Below are 23,614 nucleotides of genomic sequence, written 5' to 3'. Positions count from 1 at the left end.
GCTGGTAGGCCCACATGTGAGAGAATGGGTCTGTGTGGTCAGTGTGCACCATATAAAAAAAATCCTGGAGCACGCAGTGCATAATGAGAAAAAAAAACTCCGACCATTTTTTTTAATTAAAATGCCGATTTTGTGGTCTATTTTCGTATAGTATTTATAGTTGTATTCTCGTTTTCTTGGTCTCATTTGATAGAATGGAAAACATATTATAGAAGTAGAGGTGATTTTGATTGATTTTACTAAATAAAGAACCTTGAAATGGATCTCAAAGTAGGGAAAATGTTTGATTTTTGCTGATGTTCAAAAGTAAACAAATAATGTCATTGTCCAATAAATGTCCAACTAGCCATTCTAATATGCAGTCATGAATGGGTTAATGTTATTTATACAATTATTACAGTATTGCAGTAGTCTGCATAATAGTAAGTCTTCTATTTTTTGTTTGAATAAAAATTCAAAATAGAAAGCAAGAGTAATATCAGAGGGGCCTGGAGACATGACTGATGAACAAAGAAAATGTTATTTTAGAGCCAGGAATGTCTGCATTGTTCATTCTGGACCTTATTTTGAAATTGTCATATTTTTTTAATTTTCGTGAAATTGGCCAAATTGCAAATTTCTGACCACATTATTGGGTAGTTGAAATCGGTAAATGGGCAGTTTCTTGTACTCAATCAATAGAAAAAATGGAGTTCTAAAGAAATAGCTATGAGTTTGGTCGACTGGAACAATGGAATTAGCCGAAAATAGGGCTCAAAGTGGGTGAAATCGCCGATTTGTAAATATCGCCGAGGTCGCTAACTTCGCGAGAGCATAATTCCGTCAGTTTTCCAACAAATTTCGTTTTTTTGGTGTCTTTACAATCGGGAAAAGATTATCATTTCATAAGAAAAAATAGTTTTTTTTTTTTTTAAATTTTGCGACACCATGAGACACCTCAGGATTGGGGGTTGCGACAGTCAAAGGGTTAAGACAATTAACCTGCACACCAACATTCATGAATACCCTAATCCTTAAATTACTTGAGATAAGATTCAATGGTAAGAGAGTGGCTGCAAAAGTCTTTGTTAGTGAGACAGTATGCAGTGTGTGGGATTTTAAGATGCTTCATCTACCAGTGACTTCATCAGTTATCGTGGTAGACCAAAAGTCTTCTCAATAAGATACAATATACAGTTTATGGTATATTAGTAACATACTTGGCAGGGCAGTATATTCTACCACTGGTATACAGAGAAGGCTTTAATGATATATTTCTTCACCACAAATTGGCTTTCTTAAGTACATAAAACAAAAAAATCACATCTCATATAATACACGTGGGAAGTCAGGTGCTGCGTGTTAGGTCTGGATATTCGGGTGTTGAATAATGGAGATGAGAGAAGCAGGGAAACAAACCTACCTGCCCATGCTTGCTCAGTTTCTCTGTTCTAATATATTTTAATTGGTAGAGTGCTAAACCCATAGGATCATTTAACATTTGGGAATGAAAAGCATTCAGGCTCAATCGAAGGGAAGGATAAATCCAATTCCTTGGCTCAAGAACCCCTGACCAGCATTAAGGCACCTTCCTAGAGAGGTCTGATCTAATACAATGTGGACTGTAGTTGTAGAAACATGTTACTTGTTTATCTCAGCCAGTTTAATGGAAGATAAATCAAAACCTCTGCATTTGATATGTTGCAGTTTTTGAACTGTGTTATTGGCACACCTCTGGCAAGACAGTGATGGAGTGAGCAATGATGAGAGTTTCTTCCTCTTCAGGTCACCCTGTTTTGGTGGGAAACAGCCCATGTGTTAATTACCATATTGTTGGCTCTTTGATATTTCTCTTGACTTTCAATGTATGTACACATACACACCTCTGAGGGGTCTCTACACTATAAAATCAGGCACTTTTACTCAAGATACATATTTTTTGTTATACCTTAATTTAAATTTTAGTAGAAAAATTGAAATTTCCTAAAGCTGCTTTAATTATAATATGATTAGTAGAAATAATTTTTACAATAATTCAATTAATAACCAAAGTAATTACTTTATTTTATTATTAATAAAAAACTGGGTGAATCTTTAATGAGAACTTTTGAGTTTGATATGTAATTTTGTACAGACTTGTCTTCCCCTTCCTTGAATCTGACTTGGATGCCTTCCATTACCTGACCAATGTATGACCCTTATGGGTGTATCACTCGCCCCAAAATAAAAAAAAAATATAGTCGAGACTACAAAATAAAAATAATGCATGGTGCCCCCCACAGTCCTAAATATATGGTAGTGTATTAATCTATTATTATTACAATCAAAACTAAGTGCTTAACCCACAAGGGTCATACAGCACTGCATCAGTTAGTTACATGTTGCTCTCTTAATTTCCCTGAAGATTTACATAATATTTGTCAGTTTGATTTTGGACTGCATGTATTCCTTGTTGGGGTAACTACTGATGCTGAAACATAAGCAAGATAAGAGCCTCAACTGATGTCTGCTTGTTGACAGGTGTGAAGTGAGGAACTTAAGGCCTGAGGGGAAGGTGGTGATTCACCTAGATGCTGTCATCATCACCTCTGCCTTGAAGGTGAGTCTCATGTTCACCTCTTAGGGGACTAACCCCCTTCTCCTGTATACATTACTAAATTTAAAGAGAGAAACTTTCGTTTTTCTTTTTAGGTCATCCTGCCTCGGTGGGATATGGCTGGTTTGATGGAAAAAAAAAATCCATTTTTGGTTTGTGTAGTGCAAGGCATCTTTTTCATATTAGATTTAGAAAATAGTTGAAAAGACTGTACTGACATATGAGAGTGAATCTATATTATTATTACAATGAAAACTAAGAGCTAAACCCACAAGGGTCATATAGCACTGCAGGGCAGGATGGGCTAAAGATGGAATACGCAAAGATCGGTGAGGGTTAGGAGTATGCAAGAGGCAGAATCAGTATGGTTAGTGGGGAACACTAAAGGGAAAATATATTCAAAGTTAGTGTAGTAAAGCTGTCTCTGACAAAAAGTCAAAGAGGGAGCCTGTATCAAAAATAGTGAAACTATATCTAAAACCGATAAAAAACAAACTTTTAAAACTGAGAGAAGATTGATGTACGTTTGAAAAAAAATTTCCTTGATCCCTGCTTCCCTGCTGCTTTTCCTCCACATTTGTCCCCATGTTCCTCTCTCCACCTGTCTATGCCTTCGTCATTCTTTAATTTATTCATCCATCAGTCTTCCACTCCCCTCCCAAAGTCCTCGCAAGAGTGACCCAAAAGTTCTACTCTTACACAGAACAGCAGTGGTTTCCTGAGGGTAGAGTCATGGGTCAGTGCTGAAGTGATGGCCCCCAACATGAATCTATTGCAAGGTGCCAATCTGCTGCAGCATGTGGAAGTCAGCACCCAGCTGGTGCTGCCTCTGGTCTCCAGTTCTCAGCCCCCTGCCTGGATCCTTGTCTTGGCCATACATGCAGGTCTCGTCCTCCTGAGTGTCCTGGTAGCTGTACTCTACAAGGTATATTTTATAAACACTGGCTATCTTCTTGAAAAAAGTAGAAAACACATTCGCCATCATACAGTTGCTGTTGTGCTGACATCACAGTTCAGATGATGCTCGAAAGTGCAACATCCTCACCCCCTCTTTTATTATAGAATGCAGTACTGTACTTCCCATCTCCAAGCCTGGTTAACCAGTTTGCTTGAATCCCTTATTTTACCTTGGTCACACTTAAACAGCAAGTCATGAAAACACTTGCCTTCACTCACAAGGCACACTGATCTTGTGCTTCCTCAAGGGAGATTCCATGATGCTGGTGAGGGGCTCTTGATCTAAGGAATTGGACCAGTGCTCCAGTTCCTTGGATTGAGCCTGAATGGCTTCATCCCCCAGGAACTGTATGAAATCTACAGGTTTATCATTCTCCCCATGAATGTAAAGAAATGTTCAACTTGTTTATTTGTACTTGCTAACATGTTCTAATAGAAGATGTGCTGACTCTGTTCCCAAATGTTAATCTTTGAGAGGTTTAGCTCCTTTTGTAAATACTGATAAATACTTGAGAAGTAGGGCATAACTTTGTGTAAGGTATACAATAGGTATTCATTAAATCAGTTTTAATGATAAAACCCTTGATTATTATTATAATCAAAAAGAAGCGCTAAGCCACAAGGGCTATACAGCGCTGCAGGGCAGGAAGGAAGCGAGGGCATCAGGTGGCAAAAGGGAGATGGATGAGTAATAGGTTACGGATAACAGCGGGGTAGTGGATGGTGAAAGGGTAAAGGGCAGCAAGAGACTGAACTAGAAAGGGCTGAGGGGAGTGCGAAAAGTATCATCAGAGTTTGTGGAGTAAATCAAGTCGTTGTCAAGAAGTCAATGAGAGAGTCAGGATTAAAGGAGGGTCCATCAGCAAGAAGGGAAGGTAAAGAGAGAGTAGTAGAACGAAGACGACGTTGGAGGTAAATTCTGCGTGCTCGTTGATAGAGAGGGCAGTCTAACAGAATGTGGCTAATCGATACTGGAACTTGACACTGCTCACAGAGAGGAACAGGGTGCCTCTCCATGAGATACCCATGAATAAGACGAGTGTGGCCAATGCGAAGGTGGGAGAGAGTGGTCTCCCAACCTCGGCACTAATGACAAGAAGACAGCCAGTAACCTATGCTCGGTTTAATAGAATGAAGTTTGTTACCGAGCAGAGTTGACCAACGTTGTTGCCAACGGGTGCGAAGGTGGGTAGCTATTGCAGCAAAATAGTCCAGAAATGGAACACCTCGATAGGAAATTGGTAGGTCATGTACTGCTGACCGCGCAGCAGTGTCTGCCTGTTCATTGCCCTGTACGTCGACATGACCAGGGATCCAACAAAAAACAATATCTTTAGCCAAAGTTGGATACGGAGAACTAGAGGATGAGATGTATCAAATTTTCGTATAGCCTGTAGAGCACTAAGGGAGTCTGAGACTACTACAAATGATGACACAGGCATAGATGCGATACGAATAAGTGCTGCAAGAATGGCATACAGTTCAGCAGTAAAAATGCTAGCTGAAGATAGTAAATGCCCCCGCACGACGCTGTCCGGAAACACTGCTGCGAATCCGACGCCGTCTGAAGACTTAGAGCCATCTGTGTACAGAGCATGAGAATGGGAGTGGAAGTGATCAAGAAAAAGAGAGCGGGAAGCCACCGTAGGCAGTTGAGCTTTCGAGCAAGGGAGTGAGAAAGAACAGACCCGAACAGCTGGAACTTCCCAGAGGGGTAGGGAAAAGTGAGATGCTACATGAACATATAAAGGTGGTAACGGAAGGGAAGACAAGAGTGAATGTAGGTGAAGAGAAAAGGGACGGAGCAAACAGGGGCGGCGAACGAATAAAGAATGTCTACTAATATCGGTGACCATTCTATAAATCGAAGGATTGTGTAGATCGTGAGAGCGTACATAGTAGCGAAGGCAATGGGCATCACGGCGATCAGACAAGGATGGAACATTTGCTTCTGTATAGAGGCTCTCAACAGGGGAAGAGCGAAAAGCACCAAGGCACAAACGTAATCCTTGGCGATGGATAGAGTTAAGGCTAGAGAGAGTAGCAGGAGAGGCCGCGGAATAAATCTGGTCACCATAATCGAGTTTCGATAAAACGAGGGCTGAATGTAGGCGAAGCAGAGTTCGACGATCAGCTCCCCAGGAAAGATGAGCAAGGGTTTTAAGAAGGTTTAGCCGGCTGTGACAAGTTGCCTTCAGAGAGGTAATGTGAGGTTTCCAGGATAACCGACGGTCAAAGAGAAGGCCTAGAAACCTGACTGTATCACGTTCGGGGATACGGGAACCATAGAGATACAAAGGATGATCGGAGATAACAGAGCGTCTAGTGAAAGTAATTTGGTGAGTTTTGGTACTTGAAAATTTAAACCCATGTGTGGTGGCCCAAGTGGAAACACGGTCGACCGCATGCTGGAGAGAAACTGCAATAAGATGACAGTCAGAGCCTGCACAAGCAATAGCGAAGTCATCAACATAGAGTGATGACCAAATATTGGGTGGAAGAACAGAGGCCAAATCATTTATAGCAAGGAGAAAAAGTGTTGTGCTTAGAACACATCCCTGAAGGACACCTTCAGCTTGGACGAAGTCCGGGGAAAGAACATTATTGACTCGAACACGGAAATGTCTGTCAGTTAAAAAGTTCTTAAGGAAGGATGGTAGATTGCCTCGGAGGTCTAAGGAATGGGCCTGGGCCAAAATATTATACCTCCAAGTTGTGTCATATGCCTTCTCAAGGTCAAAAAATATGGCAATAACTGAGTGATTATTTGCAAAGGCATTACGAACATACGTATCCAAGCGTAGTAAGGGGTCTATGGTAGAATGACCCTTACGAAAGCCATATTGACTAGCGGAGAAACTGTTGTGTGTCTCTAAATACCACATTAAACGTCGATTTACGAGACGTTCCATCACTTTGCAAACTGCACTAGTAAGAGCGATGGGGCGATAGTGGGAGGCATTATGTCCTGTAGTACCCGGTTTGCGGAAAGGGAGAACAATGGCAGATTTCCACAGCTGGGGAAGAACTCCTTGTGCCCAAATAAGATTGAAGAGGTGTAAGAGGAGTACAAGGGCTGACCGATGTAAATGTTGTAACATACGAATATGAATGTCGTCAGGCCCAGCTGCCAATGATCGGCAAGCTGAGAGCGTTGCCTCCAGTTCTTGAAGTGTAAAAGGCACATTTTACTGTTCTTCTCTGAGAGAAGAAAAGTCCAAGGGTACTAACTCTCTGGCAGACTTTGAGGAAAGAAACGAGGGGCATAGATGGAGCCCTCGGGAAATACGGACCAGATGTGTGCCAAGTTCAATGGCAACGTCGAGAGGGTTTGCTACATCAACACCAGCGACCCGTAGAACAGGAGCCGGGTCAGGAGAGTATTTACCACTCAATTTCCTCACTTTTTTCCAGACTGCACTCATAAAAGAAGCAGAGGTGATGGTGGAAACATAGTCTCGCCAACAAGTGCGTTTAGCTTCACGGATGACACGGCGAGCGATCGCACGCTTCTGCTTAAAATCAAGAAGTCTCTCAGCGGTTCTATTGTACCGGTACCTGCCCCATGCAGCACGTTTCAAACGTACTGCACGAGCACAAGCAGGAGACCACCAAGGCACGCACTTCTGAGAATGCCTGCCTGAGGTTTGGGGTATAGAATGAGAAGCTGCGGTATAAACTGACGTCGAGAAGATGTGTAGGAGCTCATCAATGGAGGATGAAGAAGGAACCTCACTAAAAGCAGTGAGGTGTGAGTAAAGATCCCAATTTGCCCGATCAAATTGCCAGCAAGGGCTACGGAAAGGTGGTGAATAGGAAGGAGAAGTTAGAATGATTGGAAAATGATCGCTGTCATGTAAGTCCGGTAGAACAGGCCAGGTGAAGTCTAGTGCAGTGGAGGAAGGGCAGACTGATAGATCGATGCAAGAGAGAGTATGAGTACGAGGATCAAAATGGGTGGGAGTACCCGTATTTAAAACATGGAGGGGGTGAGAGGCGAGAAAAGCCTCCAACTGGATGCCACGTGAGTCACAATGAGACCCCCCCAGAGGAAATGGTGGGCATTAAAATCACCAAGTAACAGAAGTGGTGGTGATAAGGATGAAACAAGAAAGGCAAAGTCTGGGATAGAAAATGCTCGAGAAGGAGAGAGATATAAAGAACATATTGTAAACCACTTATTCAAGTGGATACGGGCTGCAGTGTAATGCAGCGAGGTATGGACAAATAGTTGACAGTACAGAATATCATTGCGTAGAAGAAGGGCACTTTCATTAAAGGTCCCATCTGAGAAAGGATCCGAAGAATACAATAAATTATAGCCTGAGATAGGTTGGAAAACAGCCGAGTGTAATTTTGGCTCTTGTAAGCAAGCACCAACAGGGGAAAACCTGGAAAGCAACATCTGAAGCTCACCCCGATTATCCCTGAGGCCGCGGATATTCCACTGTAAATAGGCCATGATTGGCGATGAAGAAAATACCAGGAATCTGTAGGTAAAGGCACCTATGGACTAGAGGGGTTAGAAAAGTCAACGTGTGGTGGCATTGGAAGACGTTCAAGTAGCGAAGGAACGGAGCGTTGTGAAGAATGGGGCTGTGAAGATGGAGGAGAGGGAAGAGAAGGAACAGGAAGTGAATCAGTGTCCATTGAAGGTTTAGTCTCTGCAATATATTCTGAAATGGCTTCAAGTGTTTCTGAATTCAAAGATGTATGGGAGACCATATTGGAGATAGAAGGAGGAGGGTGAGTAAAGATTGGGACAGTAATGGACTGTACCAAAGTAGAGGGGGAGGGAAGAGTGTAAGGGACTGGAGATGAAGTGTGGGGGGGGGGACAGAAGAGGCAGAAACCTGGGAGGTGGCAGAAGAGGGAGAAACTTGGGAGGGGACGGGGGTGGAAGGCATAGTACGAGGAGGAGGGTGAATCTCCACACTTGTAATAGAGCCAGAGAGAGGGGAAGAACTAGGTACAGAGACTGGAAAGGTAAAGTGTGGAGGTGGAAGAAGGGAAGGAAGGGGCAAAGAAGATTTGAGCAATGTGGATTTTTTGGACTTCTGAGTAGAGGGGCGATTGGTATTAGGTGTCGTACGAGGTCTTGTCGATACTGGGGCTTGTGAGGAAGGACGCGAAGATGTGAGAACAGACTGAGTTGTAGTCGGGACGTCAAAGCCAAGGACAGCAAAAGGATTAGATGCCGTAGTGGCTATGGGAGGGGTAACAACAGAGGAGGCTGCAGAAGATGGGACCCCAGAAGCGGGGGGATGTTTGGAAACACGAGAATAAGAAACACGGGGTAGTCTCCCTTGGAGGCGGAGATGAGTAACTGCCATAGCATAAGGGAGACCTTCTGCCTCTTTGAGGCAACGGATTTCACGTTCATTTAAGTAGACCTGGCAACGGCGGGAGTACGAAGGGTGAGCTTCATTACAATTAAGGCAAGATGAAGGTTGACTGCAAGATGTATTAGAATGGTCGTCGGCACTACAGACTGGGCATTCGGCCATAGATCTGCAATATTTCGCTGGGTGACCAAAACGCCAGCAATTTCTACATTGTTGCGGTGTAGGTATCACCTTTCGAACCTGTAACCGATGTCCCGCGACATATACAGAGGACGGGAGTTCTCGGCTGTCAAAAGTTAAACGAGCCACATTGCAAGGGTAACGTCTCCGCCCCCGGGCAGGAAGGACATAAGTGTCTACTTTGAGGATTGGGAGATCCTGGAGTTCCAGCTGTTCAAAAATGTCATTGCCACATGACTGGAAATTCTGTTGGACTATGGTATGGGGCAGAATGACAGTACCACTACAAGAATTGAGAGAAAGATGTTTTTCAATAGTGATAGGAGTAGTATCGATATTTGAAAGGAGAGAAAGATCATGAGCTTGGGTAGCATTCTGGACAGTGATGATGCGCATACTGCTCTTGAGATCATGAAATGAAATATCTCTACCAACATGACGCAGGAGCGCTTTGCCAATACTATGGTCAGAAAGGTAGGCAGAAGTCGGTCTTAAAGTAAAGAATTTAGTCCACTGTGTGGTCCAAAACTGAGCGTGGAGAGGGAGTGCTTGACGTGTCAGTCTTTTCCGAGTAGAATGGGAAGGTAACGAAGCAGCATCATCAGGAGATTGACGTTGGCGTTTAGGAGTAGGACCGGAGTTGGTCCGGCGTGAAATGGGCGGGCGATTCGAAAATTGCCGTACCGTAGAGGGAGAATTATTATTATTATAATCAAAAAGAAGCGCTAAGCCACAAGGACTATACAGCTGTAGAGGGAGAAGCCGGAAGCATAGTCAAAGGAGAGCGGAGTTCAGACAAATCGAAGGAGTCAGTCGAAGCCCCGGTACCTGAAGCGGGTGAGGAAACAGCACCAGCAAGAGGTACAGGGGCATCAGGAGTGTCCGAAGAGTGGTCTAAACACAAGGCAGGGTCAGAATGGGGTGCGGTATCAAGAAGGGGCCCGGGGGTAGTGGGTTCATGGACTAGGGCTGCCATGGTTAGGTTACTCCTTTGCTTTTTGTTTTTAAGAAAAAAAAGAAAGAAAAGAAAAGAAAAATAAAAAAAAAGAATAAAAAAAGGGGGGAGTGGGGAGGAATAGTTCCCAGGAGGAATGAAAGGGCCGGAAATCTCCCTCCGCGCCCAAGAGGACCTCAGCACCGCTAGTAGCGCAGATGCAGCATGGAACCCGTGCCATACCCTACCCTTCATGCCAGTAAACCAGCAATCCGGGATAGCAACCTCACATCTGCCGAGCTACCTTGGAGGACAAAAGAGAGGGCGGCCGGATATCCGCCACAAAGCATACCTCCTTCGGCCACCACCCCCGGGATCCGAAAGGTGGCTTCCAGAGATACACCCGTCGCCCGAAAGACACCCAAAGCTACTCCGGGATACAGGAGAGGGATTGGGACATCCCCAGGCAATCCAGATTCCACGGCAAACTACGCCACTGCCAAGAACCTCAACGGAATGGGATGGACCCCGGTGTCCTTTCCCCTACCTAGGAACTAGCACGCCTGTGGGAGAAATCCCAAAGGCCAAAAAGAGGAAGGGCAAAAGGGAGGGGTGAGGAGGAATGGAAAAAGGGGAGGATGGGATAGGGGAGGGGAGAATGGGGGGTAATTAGGTTCGGTCTGAGGAAGAAGACCGACAGGGCTAATTCCTCAGACCAAGAGCCTCTTCACCACGCCAAGGAGATAAAACCCTTGAAATTATTTCTTTGCTCAATAGTTTTAATATTTTTTGTGCAGTTATCACTTGTATATCTTTCTAGATGGGGTTCTTCAAGAGGAAGTTGCTGAATACACACAGAAGAATGCGAAGAGAACAAGAAGACATTTCATACACAGAGGAAGTTGGAGAGGATAAGTAGGAGTCTCACAACCAATTAACTGTCAGAATCTGATGTACTGTGTTTATAACATCAAAAGTCAGTGGTATAGTGGAAGGGTTCTCAGCCCTCCTCCAGAGAACCAGTGGTTTGAGACAGCATTATTCTTCACCCTTTATATGGTCTTAAGAGTAAGTGGGGAGGAGGGGGGACTAAAACACCTGCCCTTCAGGGCAAGACGTTGGGATGACCTGCAGTACTTAGCTTGGTATTCACTTTGATTTGTTTAGTGGCATTCCATGATCCTATTCACCTAAGTGCAACAAGGAAGGAGGCAAAACCACTGTAAATGACCATGGTTCTACTTTTTCCTCAGTCCTTGTGGCTTAGCGCTTCTTTTTTTATTATAATAATAATCTACTTTTTCCTTGCACTTAGTGGCATTCCATGATTTGTTTGGTGAATAAGCCAATTCATGCTGACTGATTTCTTCATCTCAGTAAAAAGACAACTATCAGATAACAGAGTCCTTAAAAAACAGTGCTTTAATGCTACTAAAAGGTTCTTGATCCAAAGAAATAGTTACCATCTTTTTCCTTGGATCAAACCTCAATGCCTCCATTTCCTCCAGGCACTGTATGACTGAAACTGCACAACAATGACTCCTACAAGTTTAGGACTTCCCCAGGAAGGCTCAAATTTATCATAATATTTAGCAGACACTTTATTTTTAATCTTTCATGTTAAATTCTCATTGGAGGCTGATAATGATTGGTAAAAACCCCATGGCAATCGAGTCTTTATAGCGCAATATTTTGCCTGCCTGACAGTTCAAAGTTTATTCTCTATAAGGATTACAGTGCTGAGTTTACAGAATTTGGTTATTGTGTGGTTTACATGTAGTAAAATACTAATTACACAGGGGGCCACTAGAACACCTAGCATGGCTAGGCATTTTGGGTAGACTTAGATTAATTCTTAATTTTAAAATATTACAAATTATGAGGTAAGTTGGTATTATGGCTAAGTGACTAAATACTAGTTTGTGAGTTTAGGAATGTGAATGCTTTTGTTTTGGCACACTACATAGTTTCAGTATTGGAATATCACAGGCCAACTTATGACTAGTTAGGATTCATTATTTTAAGATTGAGTTTGATATTTCTGTTTATTGTCAAATGGGTGAGTGAATGTAAGTGTGAACCACCAGGTGGTATTTGTGTAATTAGTTGACAGGGTGTATCAGGGATAAGATGTTTTCTAATGGTTGTTTTGAATGTGTCTGCAGTTCTAGAGTTTTCAGGTAGGGTGTTCCAGATTTTAGGGCCTTTCACATACATTGAATTTTTGTGAAGGTTTAGTCGGACACGGGGAATGTCATAGAGATGTTTGTGTCTGGTGTTATGCCTGTGGGTTCTGTCACAACTATCAAGAAAGCATTTTAGGTCAAGGTTAATATTGGAATTTAAGGTCCTGTAGATGTAGATTGCACAGTAGTAAGTGTGGATGTACTGAACAGGGAGTAAGTTTAGATCTATGAAGAGGGGGGGGGGGAGTTGCCAGGGATGGGATTTAGTGATTATTCTTACTGCAGCTTTTTGTTGGGTTTTTATTGGCTTTAGGTGTATTGCTGCAGTTGATCCCCCAAGCACAAATAGCATAGGTGAGGTATGGATAAATCAGCGAGTGGTATAGTGTGAGAAGGGCATTTTGCGGCACATAGTATCGTATCTTGGAGAGGATCCCAACCGTTTTGGATACTTTTTTTGGTTATGTGTTGGATATGGGTGCTGAAATTCAGGTTGTTGTCGAGGTATAGGCCTAGGAATTTGCCCTCATTATATCTGGCAATTAGAGTGCTGTCGATCTTAATGTTAATTTGCGCAACTCCTGCTCTGCTACCAAACATAATATAGTAGGCTTTGTCAGTGTTAAGCATAAGTTTATTGGCTGTCATCCAAGTCGATATTTTGATCAGCTCCTCGTTAACAATGGTGTTGAGGGTGGCAAGATTAGGGTGAGAAATGACATAAGTCGTGTCGTCAGCAAAGAGAATGGGGTTCAGGTGTTGGAAGATCATTGATGTATATGAGGAAGAGCAGGGGACCAAGGACACTTCCCTGCCGAACTCTAGTATCACAGTGGTTTAAATAATCCACAGGGAGTGATGTCACTTGTTCAGGTGTCATGTGCTTAGGTGTTGTATCCCCCTTGATAATAATAATTAGGTGTTGTATGACTCCCACAGGTGTAGCACTTCCTCAATGAAAGAAATCACAAACCTATGCATGTATTTTAATAACCTTCACAAGTTTTCCAGTAGCAAAAATATCTGTGTATTAAAAGGAATGTTATGGCAATTATAGCAAGTACATATACTAGTTATTAATTTTACCAATGACAGATGAAGCAGTAATCTCTCAGGTGCTACAGCAAGTTGTTTGTTGGGCTGAGAGAGTATTCTTGGCCCTGCCTCTTCAAAATTCCCCTGAATTTACCAACTCCTGGCATACTGTGCCCTAGCATACCTGCTCTTGAAGTTATATAAGGCAGCAGTGGTACAGGTGTGGGATCAAGGCCCAGGGCTAGTGATGGAAGTGGTAGTGAACAGTACAACTGTGCTTTTTACTGGAGGAATCAAAGTTGAAAGGTTTGACCTTGGTGACTGCCTGCCAGGAAGAGAGTACCTTCTTAGTTACAAATATAGACAAGAACTATTGTTCATCAAGGCAGCTTCCTTGATGCTGACGAGTGGTTCTGGATAGAAAAAAATTGAGTCGTCTCTTTCTTGTATCAAGCCTGATTATCTCCCATTTCCAAGTCTGCATTTTTTAATCTTAAAGTTACTCCAGCAATTATTCAGCAGTGTGTTCCACTCTTCTATAACTATTGTCAAAGCAGAATATTCCTATATCTTTCCTAAATTAAAATGTATATGTAATTTTATTATAACTTTTTTTTAATTTACCTATATACAAAGATAAAAGTAGACAAACCTTGACTTTAGATTTTTTGTAATCCTGCATAGAGATCCTTTCTGACCTCTGAAGGGCAGAGTAAGGCGGGGGAAGGGAGCCCCTCCTGAGAGCGGAGCTGAAGGTCGGGAGACCAGAGGAAGCTGAGGTGAAATCCTCAATGACGGATCCTTCATTCAATGCCTTCGAAATAGCCGAGGGTCGTCTTCTTCCCTGGAGCCTGTGGGAGTAGGTGAAGAGATGACTGAATCAGCCTATACAGCTGAAGGAGGGGGAAGTATAGTTACTAGATACACATAAGTGGTTTACAAGATGTGAGCAAACACTAGCACTGAGTTATGTTTGAAGTGATGAAGGTCCTAGAAGAAAAACATTTTTCTAACAAGTCTTAGGGTTTACTCTGTTTTTTAAACCACTTGTGATGTATAAATAGAGAGATATTCTTAGAAGAGGTGATGGGGGATGCCCCTAGCTTTAACACTTAAATCTGCAAATTCGTCTAGGTAATTACCATCCCCCAGGTCACTCCTGATTGCCTCCCATTCCCCAGGGACTGCATAATTATGGTGGAACACTGCAGTAGGTCTACTGGCCCATACTTGGCAAGTTCTTTGCAAATCCAACCATTGCCACCCACATATTTGTCCACCTTACTGCTTTTGGGCTTATTGCTTATTATTTTATAATACTAATACTACTAATAATGTAATAATACAGCACCCACCTGCTGGAGACTGTGCCCAGTCCCCTGCCTTTAGGGGTCTGGAAGAGTCTGCTGTTGCCTGTGCTGGGGTTGCTCTTCAGCGACTTCTCCATCTCCTTCCTGAAGGCTTCCCTGGCATCCTCTAACTCCTGGAGTCGCTGCAGCCGCTCCTTCTCTGACACCTCCAGTCTCTCCCTCCAGATGAGGTTGAGGCGAGGACCGGTGGTGTTCTGGGGGTGGCTGGGGTCCACCTGCAGGCAAACACCAGTTAGTCAATCTCTTCAAGAAGGGGCATGATTTGATACCAAGGAGGGCTCTTGATCCATGGAAGTGGAGCTGTCCTCCCTCTCCTTGGGACAAACCTGAATGCTTACCATTTCCCCCACAGACACTATGTGACCCCTGCGAGTTTAGCGCCCTCATGAATGTAACAAAAATAAATTATGGTTGGCTTTTCATCCTGTCCTGAGAGAGAAAAAATATGAAGATGGAGGGAATATTTTGAGGAACTGTTAAATCTTGATGAAGATAGGGAAGCTGTGATTTTGTGTATAGGGCAAGGAGGAATAACATCTTGTAGGAGTGAGGAAGAGCCAGTTGCGAGTGTGGGGGAAGTTCGTGAGGCAGTGGGTAGAATGAAAGGGGGTAAGGCTGATGGGATAAAGATAGAAATGTTAAAAGCAGGTGGGGGTATAGTTTTGGAGTGGTTGGTGTTATTTAATAAATGTATGGAAGAGGGTAAGGTACCTAGGGACTGGCAGAGAGCATGCATAGTTCCTCTGTATAAAGGCAAAGGGGATAAAAGAGAGTGCAAAAATTATAGGGGAATAAATCTCTTGAGTATACCTGGTAAAGTGTATGGTAGAGTTATTATTAAAAGAATTAAGAGTAAGAAGGAGAGTAGGATAGCAGATGAACAAGGAGGCTTTAGGAAAGGTAGGGGGTGTGTAGACCAAGTGTTTACAGTGAAACATATAGGTGAACAGTATTTAGATAAGGGTAGAGAGGTTTTTGTGGCATTTATGGATTTGGAAAAGGCATATGACAGGGTGGATGGGGGGCAATGTGGCAGATGTTGCAGGTGTATGGTATGGGAGGTAGGTTACTGAAAGCAGTGAAGAGTTTTTACGAGGATAGTGAGGCTCAAGTTAGAGTATGTAGGAGAGAGGGAGATAATTTCCCAGTAAAAGTAGGCCTTAGACAAGGATGTGTGATGTCACTGTGGTTGTTCAATATATTTATAGATGGGTTGTAAGAGAAGTGAATGCGAGGGTCTTGGCAAAAGATATGGAGTTAGAAGATAAAGAATCAAACACAAAGTGGGAGTTGTCACAGTTGCTCTTTGCTGATGACACTGTGCTTTTGGGAGATTCCGAAGAGAAGTTGCAGAGGTTGGTGGATGAATTTGGTAGGGTATGTAAGATAAGAAAATTAAAAGTGAATATAGGAAAGAGTAAGGTTATGAGGATAAAAAGATTAGGTGACGAAAGACTGGATGTCAGATTGGAGGGAGAGAGTATGGAGGAGGTGAATGTATTCAGATATTTAGGAGTGGACGTGTCAGCAGATAGGTCTATGAAGGATGAGGTGAATCATAGAATTGATGAGGGAAAAAGGGTGAGTGATGCACTTAGGAGTCTGTGGAGACAAAGAACTTTGTCCGTGGAAGCATAGTTGTACCAACACTTGTATGGGTGTGAAGCATGGGTGATGAATGTTGCAGTGAGGAAAAGGCTGGAGGCAGTGGAGATGTCATGTCTGAGGGCAATGTGTGGTGCGAATATAATGCAGAGAATTCGTAGTTTGGAAATTAGGAGGTGTGGGATTACCAAAACTATTATCCAGAGGACTGAGCAGGGGCTGTTGAGGTGGTTTGGACATGTAGAGAGAATGGAACAAAACAGAATGACTTCGAGAGTGTATAAATCTGTAGTGGAGGGAAGGCAGGGTAGGAGTTGGCCTAGAAAGGGTTGGAGGGAGGGGGTAAAGGAGGTTTTGTGTGCGAGGGGCTTGGACTTCCAGCAAGCGTGCGTGAGTGTATTTGATAGGAGTGAATGGAGACAAATGGTTTTTAATACTTGATGTGTTGTTGGAGTGTGAGCAAAGTAACAATTATGAAGGGATTCAGGGAAACTGGCAGGCCAGACTTGAGTCCTGGAGATGGAAATACAGTGTCTACACTCCGAAGGAGGGGTGTTAATGTTGCAGTTTTATAACTGTAGTGTAAAGCACCCCTCTGGCAAGACAGTAATGGAGTGAATGCTGATGAAAGTTTTTCTTTTTCTGGCCACCCTGCCTTGGTGAGAATTGGCCGATGTGTTAATAATAAAAAATTATTTAAAGAAATATTATGAGAGATTAAGACATGTACAACAGTTGTGTCTTTACTGGTGCATGTGTTTTACCCTTCTACTTGTCAGTACTGTACTGTATATCATTATTACAATAATTACAGTTCATGGATTTGTTAATGCATTAACTGTAATTACTGCATTAACAAATTAATGATATACAATACGACAAAGCTGATGAACAAGACAAATGTGCAACCAAGTTAAGGGATGAGGGCCTCAAAATGACCTTTCTATTGCCTCTACTGCATCCAGTATTACACCACTTATATTCAACTGAAGCAAGTATTGCACAAGTGTCTTATTCATCAAAGTAATAACCAAATGAAGTAGGTATGACCAGCCCTCAAGGTTAAGTTTTAGTAAGTCAGTCTCCTGAGATGCACATCAACCAAATAACTGCTGCAGCATATGGGTGCCTGGCAAACCTAAGAATTGCAGTTTGACCCTTGAGTAAGGAATTATTCAAGACTCTGTACACAGTGTATGTCAGGCCCACATTCGAGTATGCGGAACCAGTATGGAACCCACACCAGGTCAACACTGTCAAGAAATTAGATAAAGTGCAAAGGTTTGCAACAAGACTAGTCCCTAAACTAAGGGATATGTCCTACAAGGAGAGGTTATAGTAAATTGACCTGACACTGGAGGACAGGAGAGATGGGGGGACATGATAACGACATATAAAATACTGAGAGAAATTGGCATGGTGGATAGTGATAGGATGTTTCAGAGATTGGGCACAGCAACAACTGGAAGTTGAAAACTCAGATAAGTCACAGGGATGTTAAGAAGTATTTCTTAAGCCACCGAGTTGTCAGGAAGTGGAACAATCTGGAGAGTGATGTAGTAGAGGCAGGATGCATACAGAGCTTTAAGAAGAGATATGACAAAGCTCATGGAGCAGGGAGAGAGTGAACCTAGTAGTGCCCAGTGAAGAGTCTGGGTGCTGGCTCTGCCACAGCTCCTGAGCTGTAACTTGACCCCTGCAACCACAAACAGGCGAGTACACAGGAGCTGTGAATCAACCGCTGCAACTACATTACATATAGGTGAGCACATACACGCATGCCCTCTGAGCAGTGGCCCTACCTGTAATAATTCTTCTAATTCCTCATTTGTCTCTTCCTCTTCCTCCTCCGCTTCGTCCTCTTTAATACTATCTTCCTGAAAACACAACTAAGGTTAATAAAACACTTGGAAACCTGAGGTGACCCTTAGATATAGTGGCAGTAGTAACCTTGTATAGATAGTGGGAAGCTCATGTACAAGGGAGGTACCCTGACACAGCATTGGTACCTATAAATAAATAAATTATATATATATATATATATAATATATATATATATATATATATATATATATATATATATATATATATATATATATATTAGTATATAGGAACGGTACTTACAGTGGTGGTAGCAATATGTACAGAGGTACACTTATATATAAATAGCACCCTGGTGATGTTGGGAGAGCCAGAGCCTTCAAGAGAATAAAAGGACTTCAGAATGAAAGCCTTATTTCCTTCCCCAAACTCGTTTGTTCCTTCCCTTACTCCTACGGTCCCTATTTTATTATATACATGAATGTACATATATAAACATACACTGACCTTGAGGAGTCTGGGGTGGTACTTGAACCTGCACCAGGTGGCGGTATAAGCAAGGTGATCCTGACGAAGGCGCTGCAGGTTCTCTGCCAAGGTCGGGTCCTTGGCTTTCACCTGATCCTCTACCATCTCGAAGCGACGGATGATCGCCATCTGTTGGAAAGTGTGGCTGGGTTAGTAAGCGCAACAGATGGGCGGGATGTGATGAACAAGGAGTGTGTTTAACGAGAGTGAAGACAAATGTTGTTCGAGTGAGAACAAGGTAACATTCATGAAATGATTCAGGAATAGTGACCAGCCAAACCTGAGTCTGAAGCTGGAAAGTGTAGTGTCAGTACTCTGAAGGAGAGGTAGGGAATGGGGATGCTGTAGTTTAGAAGGCCAATTGAATTGATGTCTCCATACTTCAGGCAAGACATATATGGAATAGGTTAGTTATGGTGAATGTATATATGTATATGTTATCAGAGACAGGTTCAGATATTCTTAGCTTCGTTGTCGGATTTCACGGGTTTGAATCTACAATGTTACTGTAGTGATACTGCTCCTGTGGGGAGCAGCAGCAGGATAATACTGCACCACCTCTAGGGGCCCTTAACAACAACAACAGTTTGGCGTGCGTCATGGGCACCAACATATGGTGTGTGATTCTCTCCTACTTTATCCATTTATCACCGATGCAGATTACATGGTGAGTTTAAATATGTGGCCTGTAGTTATAACTTTTCTCTTGACATATGCAAGACATCACCATCCCTGTAGAAGCCATTATTAGATGTACTAGTCATTATATTTTGTTGTTGCAGAAGTACTATGAAGATTCTATGTTCAATAAAGCCTAGAGATAAGGCCTGTGTTTCTATCACAACAATTTATTGAACATAGAATCCTGGGCTACCTGGTGGTGATCCTGCGCTAGACTACATCACAACATGGAGCGTTTACTGAAACCTGAGAGGCTAGACTGTGACCCCAGCTTATCAATGGCTGCTCAGGAATGGAAGCACTGGTTTAAGACTTTCGAAAACTTCTTGGGAGCCCTTCCTAAAGAAGATCTAGATAAACTAAGTCTGCTCATCAATTTTGTGTCACCTAAGATATATGAGGCTATTTCTGAGTGTAATACCTACAAAGATGCTATCAAAACCCTCAAGTCTCAGTATATTAAACCTACAAATGAAATCTTTGCACGCTATCGCCTTGCAACTCGCCGCCAGCAGATTGATGAGTCCTTAGAGGAATACTTTCAAGCACTGAAAATTTTAGGTAAGGACTGTCACTTCCAAGCAGTGACAGCTGCTCAGTATTGTGAAGAGTCCATCAGGGATGCTTTTATCAGTGGCCTGCAATCACCAATAATAAGGCAGCGTTTATTGGAGAATAAAACTCTCGACTTAGCCGCTGCCTTTGACCAGGCAAGAGCTCTAGATTCAGCCCAGAAGAATTCTGAAGTATACAGTACCACTCAGCCTTCTCGAGTGGTAAGTGCTGCAATTCCTGACCAAGACTCTTGCAATGAAGTTACTGGGGAACCTGCCTCAGTGACAGCAGCAGCAGGTACGGTGTGTTTCTTTTGTGGTTTTTCAAGACATCCACGTCCAAAGTGTCCTGCTCGTGAAGCAATGTGCCATAAATGCCACAAGAAAGGTCACTTTGCTAAAGTATGTCGTGCTAATGCATCAACAAGAGCTAGTGCCTCCACACATTCCAGTGATCATGCGACTCTAGCAACAGTGACTTCTGCGGCTACTCCAAATTCACTGTCAAAGGCAGTTGTGAAAGTATTCATCAAAGGAACAGAAGTAGATGGTCTTATTGATAGTGGCAGCTCAGAGAGTTTCATCAACCTTGACTTAGTTAAACGGCTCTCCTTGACTCTACATCACTCATCAGGTACCGTTTCCATGGCATCAACATCTCTCTCTATTCAGACCTTAGGGTTTTGTAAGGTAAATCTCAGAGTTAATGGAAAGGATTATCAAGATGTACATTTAGCTATTCTGCCACAACTGTGCTCTGATGTTATCCTTGGTCAGGACTTTCAGAAGCTGCATGGTAGTGTCACCTTAACATATGGAGGTGAACTGCCTCCTCTTGTTGTCTGTGGACTTAGCACTTTAAGGGTAGACCCACCAAAGCTGTTTGCAAATCTTACCGCGGATTGCCATCCTATATCAGCTAAGTCACGCCGCTATTCTTATGAGGATCGGATGTTCATTGAGAAAGAAATTCAGAGGCTGCTGAAGGAGGGTATTATAGAACCGAGTGATTCCCCTTGGCGTGCACAGGTTGTTGTTGTTAAAGATGGTTATAGGAAACGGAGACTGGCTATCGATTACTCTGAGACAATCAACAAATTTACACTTCTTGATGGGTACCCTCTACCTCGAATTGACGATACAGTGAACAAAATTGCTCAGTACTACGTGTTTAGCACAATTGATCTGCAGAGTGCCTATCATCAAGTCCCTATAAGGAATGAAGATAAACCATACACAGCGTTTCAGGCTAGTGATGGCCTGTATCAGTTTACCAGAGTCCCTTTTGGAGTCACCAATGGGGTAGCCTGCTTCCAACGAATTATGGATTCACTCATTCAGGAAGAGCAACTCATGGGAACTTACGCGTATTTAGATAATGTTACCATTTGTGGCAAGACCCAGGAGGAACATGATGCAAACCTTGATAAGTTTTTGGAAGCCGCCAAGAAGAAAAATATCAGTTACAATGAGGAAAAGTGCACTTTTTCAACTAAAAGGCTTAGCATCCTTGGTTATGTAGTGGAAGGAGGTTCAATATTCCCAGACCCTGAACGACTACGACCTCTACGGGAACTTCCAATGCCTCAAGACAAAAAGTCACTCCGAAGAACTCTTGGTCTCTTTGCTTATTACTCACAATGGATCTACAACTATTCAAGTAAAGTCTGCCCATTGAGTGCTACCACATTTCCTGTGACAAAGGAAGCAGAAGCCGCTTTCCATACTCTCAAACAGGACATTGAAAACTCAGTAGTTCAAGCCATTGATGAGTCCCTACCATTCGAAGTGGAAACGGATGCATCTGACATTGCCATTGCTGCAGTCTTATCTCAGGCAGGACGACCAGTAGCCTTCTTTTCGAGAACTTTTCAAGGATCAGAGAAATGTTATGCTGCTGTAGAAAAGGAAGCCCAGGCCATCATAGAAGCAGTTCGCCACTGGAGGCATTATTTAACTGGTAGACATTTCACCATAAGGACTGACCAACGGTCCGTGATGTATATGTTCGACAAGAGGCACAAAAGTAGGATAAAGAATAACAAGATATTACGCTGGAGGATGGAACTATCGTGTTATGACTTTGATATTCTGTACCGACCGGGTCAAGAGAACATCTCACCTGATGCATTCTCTAGGTCCCACTGTGGAGCAGCATGTCATGATTTGCAATCACTCTCAGCTCTCCACAAGGCTTTGTGTCACCCAGGAGTTACACGACTGTACCATTTTGTCAAATCAAAGAACATGCCCTACTCAGTGGAAGATGTGCGACAAGTGATCAGAGCATGCAGAGTATGTGCAGAGTGCAAGCCAAACTTTCATCAGCCAGAGAAGACTCATCTCATAAAATCCACCCAGCCTTTCGAAAGATTGAATATAGATTTCAAAGGACCTCTACCAAGCACAAATCAGAATAGGTATTTCCTTAACATAGTAGATGAATATTCAAGGTTTCCCTTTGTATTCCCCTGTGCAAATATGGCTGCTTCAACTGTTATTAGTTGTCTTTCACAGTTGTTCTCTATTTTTGGTATGCCAGCTTATATCCATTCAGACAGGGGATCCTCGTTCATGAGTAACGAACTTCAGGAGTTTTTGGCTAGCAAAGGTATTGCCTGCAGCAGAACAACAAGCTACAACCCTCAAGGCAATGGTCAAGTGGAGCGGTTCAATGGTACTATATGGAAGGCAGTTACAATGACATTAAAGTCGCGCAATCTACCTGTTCAACACTGGCAAACTGTCCTACCTGATGCTCTTCACTCTATTAGATCACTGCTGTGCACAGCTACTAATGCAACCCCTCATGAAAGACTCCTCAACTATTCACGTCGTTCCTCTACGGGAGCCTCCGTGCCCACTTGGTTATGTCATCCTGGACCCGTTCTCCTGAAGAGTCACCGTAGGATGAACAAGACGGATCCTTTAGTGGAAGAGGTAGAGCTCCTGCAAGCTAATCCACATTACGCCCACATTCGCTACCAAAATGGTGAAGAGACTACAGTATCTACAAGACATTTAGCCCCAGTTGAAATCCCTATTAGTGTGGAATCTCAAGATACACCAATAGATGTGAAAGATGCTTCGTTTTCTCCTGGAAAGCCCCTTGAGACTACCCCTATGGAAATAGAGGATTCTGCTCCAGCAGTTAATCAAACCCCGCTGGAAAATATCGAACCTGGTGAAGAGGCTCAAGGGCTACGAAGGTCGGGACGTGTACGTCGCCCACCTAACAGTTTGGGAGATTACTGTCTCTGATATTTTAGAAGGGGGAGATTGTAGTGATACTGCTCCTGTGGGGAGCAGCAGCAGGATAATACTGCACCACCTCTAGGGGCCCTTAACAACAACAACAGTTTGGCGTGCGTCATGGGCACCAACATATGGTGTGTGATTCTCTCCTACTTTATCCATTTATCACCGATGCAGATTACATGGTGAGTTTAAATATGTGGCCTGTAGTTATAACTTTTCTCTTGACATATGCAAGACATCACCATCCCTGTAGAAGCCATTATTAGATGTACTAGTCATTATATTTTGTTGTTGCAGAAGTACTATGAAGATTCTATGTTCAATAAAGCCTAGAGATAAGGCCTGTGTTTCTATCACAACAGTTACACATGCATTTCTGCAACCAATGGAAGTTTTAAGAACTGTATGACAAACAGCATTGATGACGGGACACCACCATCACAGTTCTGCTCCTGTATACCTGGAGAGGGTTTTGGGGGTTAACGCCCATGCAGCCCAGTCTGTGACCAGGCCTCATGGTGTATCAGGGCCTGATCAACCAGGCTGTTACTGAACATTAAAATGGTATAAAATACCGACAGGTTG

General features: G+C 43.0%; 2 protein-coding genes across 9 annotated transcripts in view; one reads left to right on the top strand and one right to left on the bottom strand.

Moving 5' to 3' along the window:
- Positions 1-13,153, top strand: part of LOC128702732 (integrin alpha-5-like) — a 64,322-nt gene extending 51,169 nt beyond the window's left edge. Inside the window, exons 21-23 of the mRNA XM_070102024.1 lie at positions 2,500-2,578; positions 3,279-3,500; positions 10,812-13,153. Of these exons, the coding sequence (XP_069958125.1) occupies positions 2,500-2,578; positions 3,279-3,500; positions 10,812-10,910 (400 nt within the window). The 3' untranslated portion in view covers positions 10,911-13,153. The remainder of the gene's footprint in view (positions 1-2,499; positions 2,579-3,278; positions 3,501-10,811) is intronic.
- The window catches only part of LOC128702704 (uncharacterized), a 29,443-nt gene continuing 18,974 nt past the window's right edge, over positions 13,146-23,614 (bottom strand). For 7 of the 8 annotated variants that reach the window (XM_070102026.1, XM_070102027.1, XM_070102029.1 and 4 more), the window contains 5 exons: positions 18,516-18,665; positions 17,990-18,064; positions 14,568-14,797; positions 13,865-14,063; positions 13,146-13,537 (listed from right to left, as the gene is read on the bottom strand). In XM_070102026.1, coding sequence (XP_069958127.1) covers positions 13,454-13,537; positions 13,865-14,063; positions 14,568-14,797; positions 17,990-18,064; positions 18,516-18,665 — 738 coding nt within the window. In that variant the 3' untranslated portion in view covers positions 13,146-13,453. The remainder of the gene's footprint in view (positions 13,538-13,864; positions 14,064-14,567; positions 14,798-17,989; positions 18,065-18,515; positions 18,666-23,614) is intronic. The other variant, XM_070102031.1, reaches the window with a different exon arrangement.

This window comes from Cherax quadricarinatus, chromosome 79 (assembly GCF_038502225.1).
Source record: "Cherax quadricarinatus isolate ZL_2023a chromosome 79, ASM3850222v1, whole genome shotgun sequence".
NCBI lineage: Eukaryota > Metazoa > Arthropoda > Malacostraca > Decapoda > Parastacidae > Cherax > Cherax quadricarinatus.
This window is presented reverse-complemented; position numbering and strand designations above follow the sequence as displayed.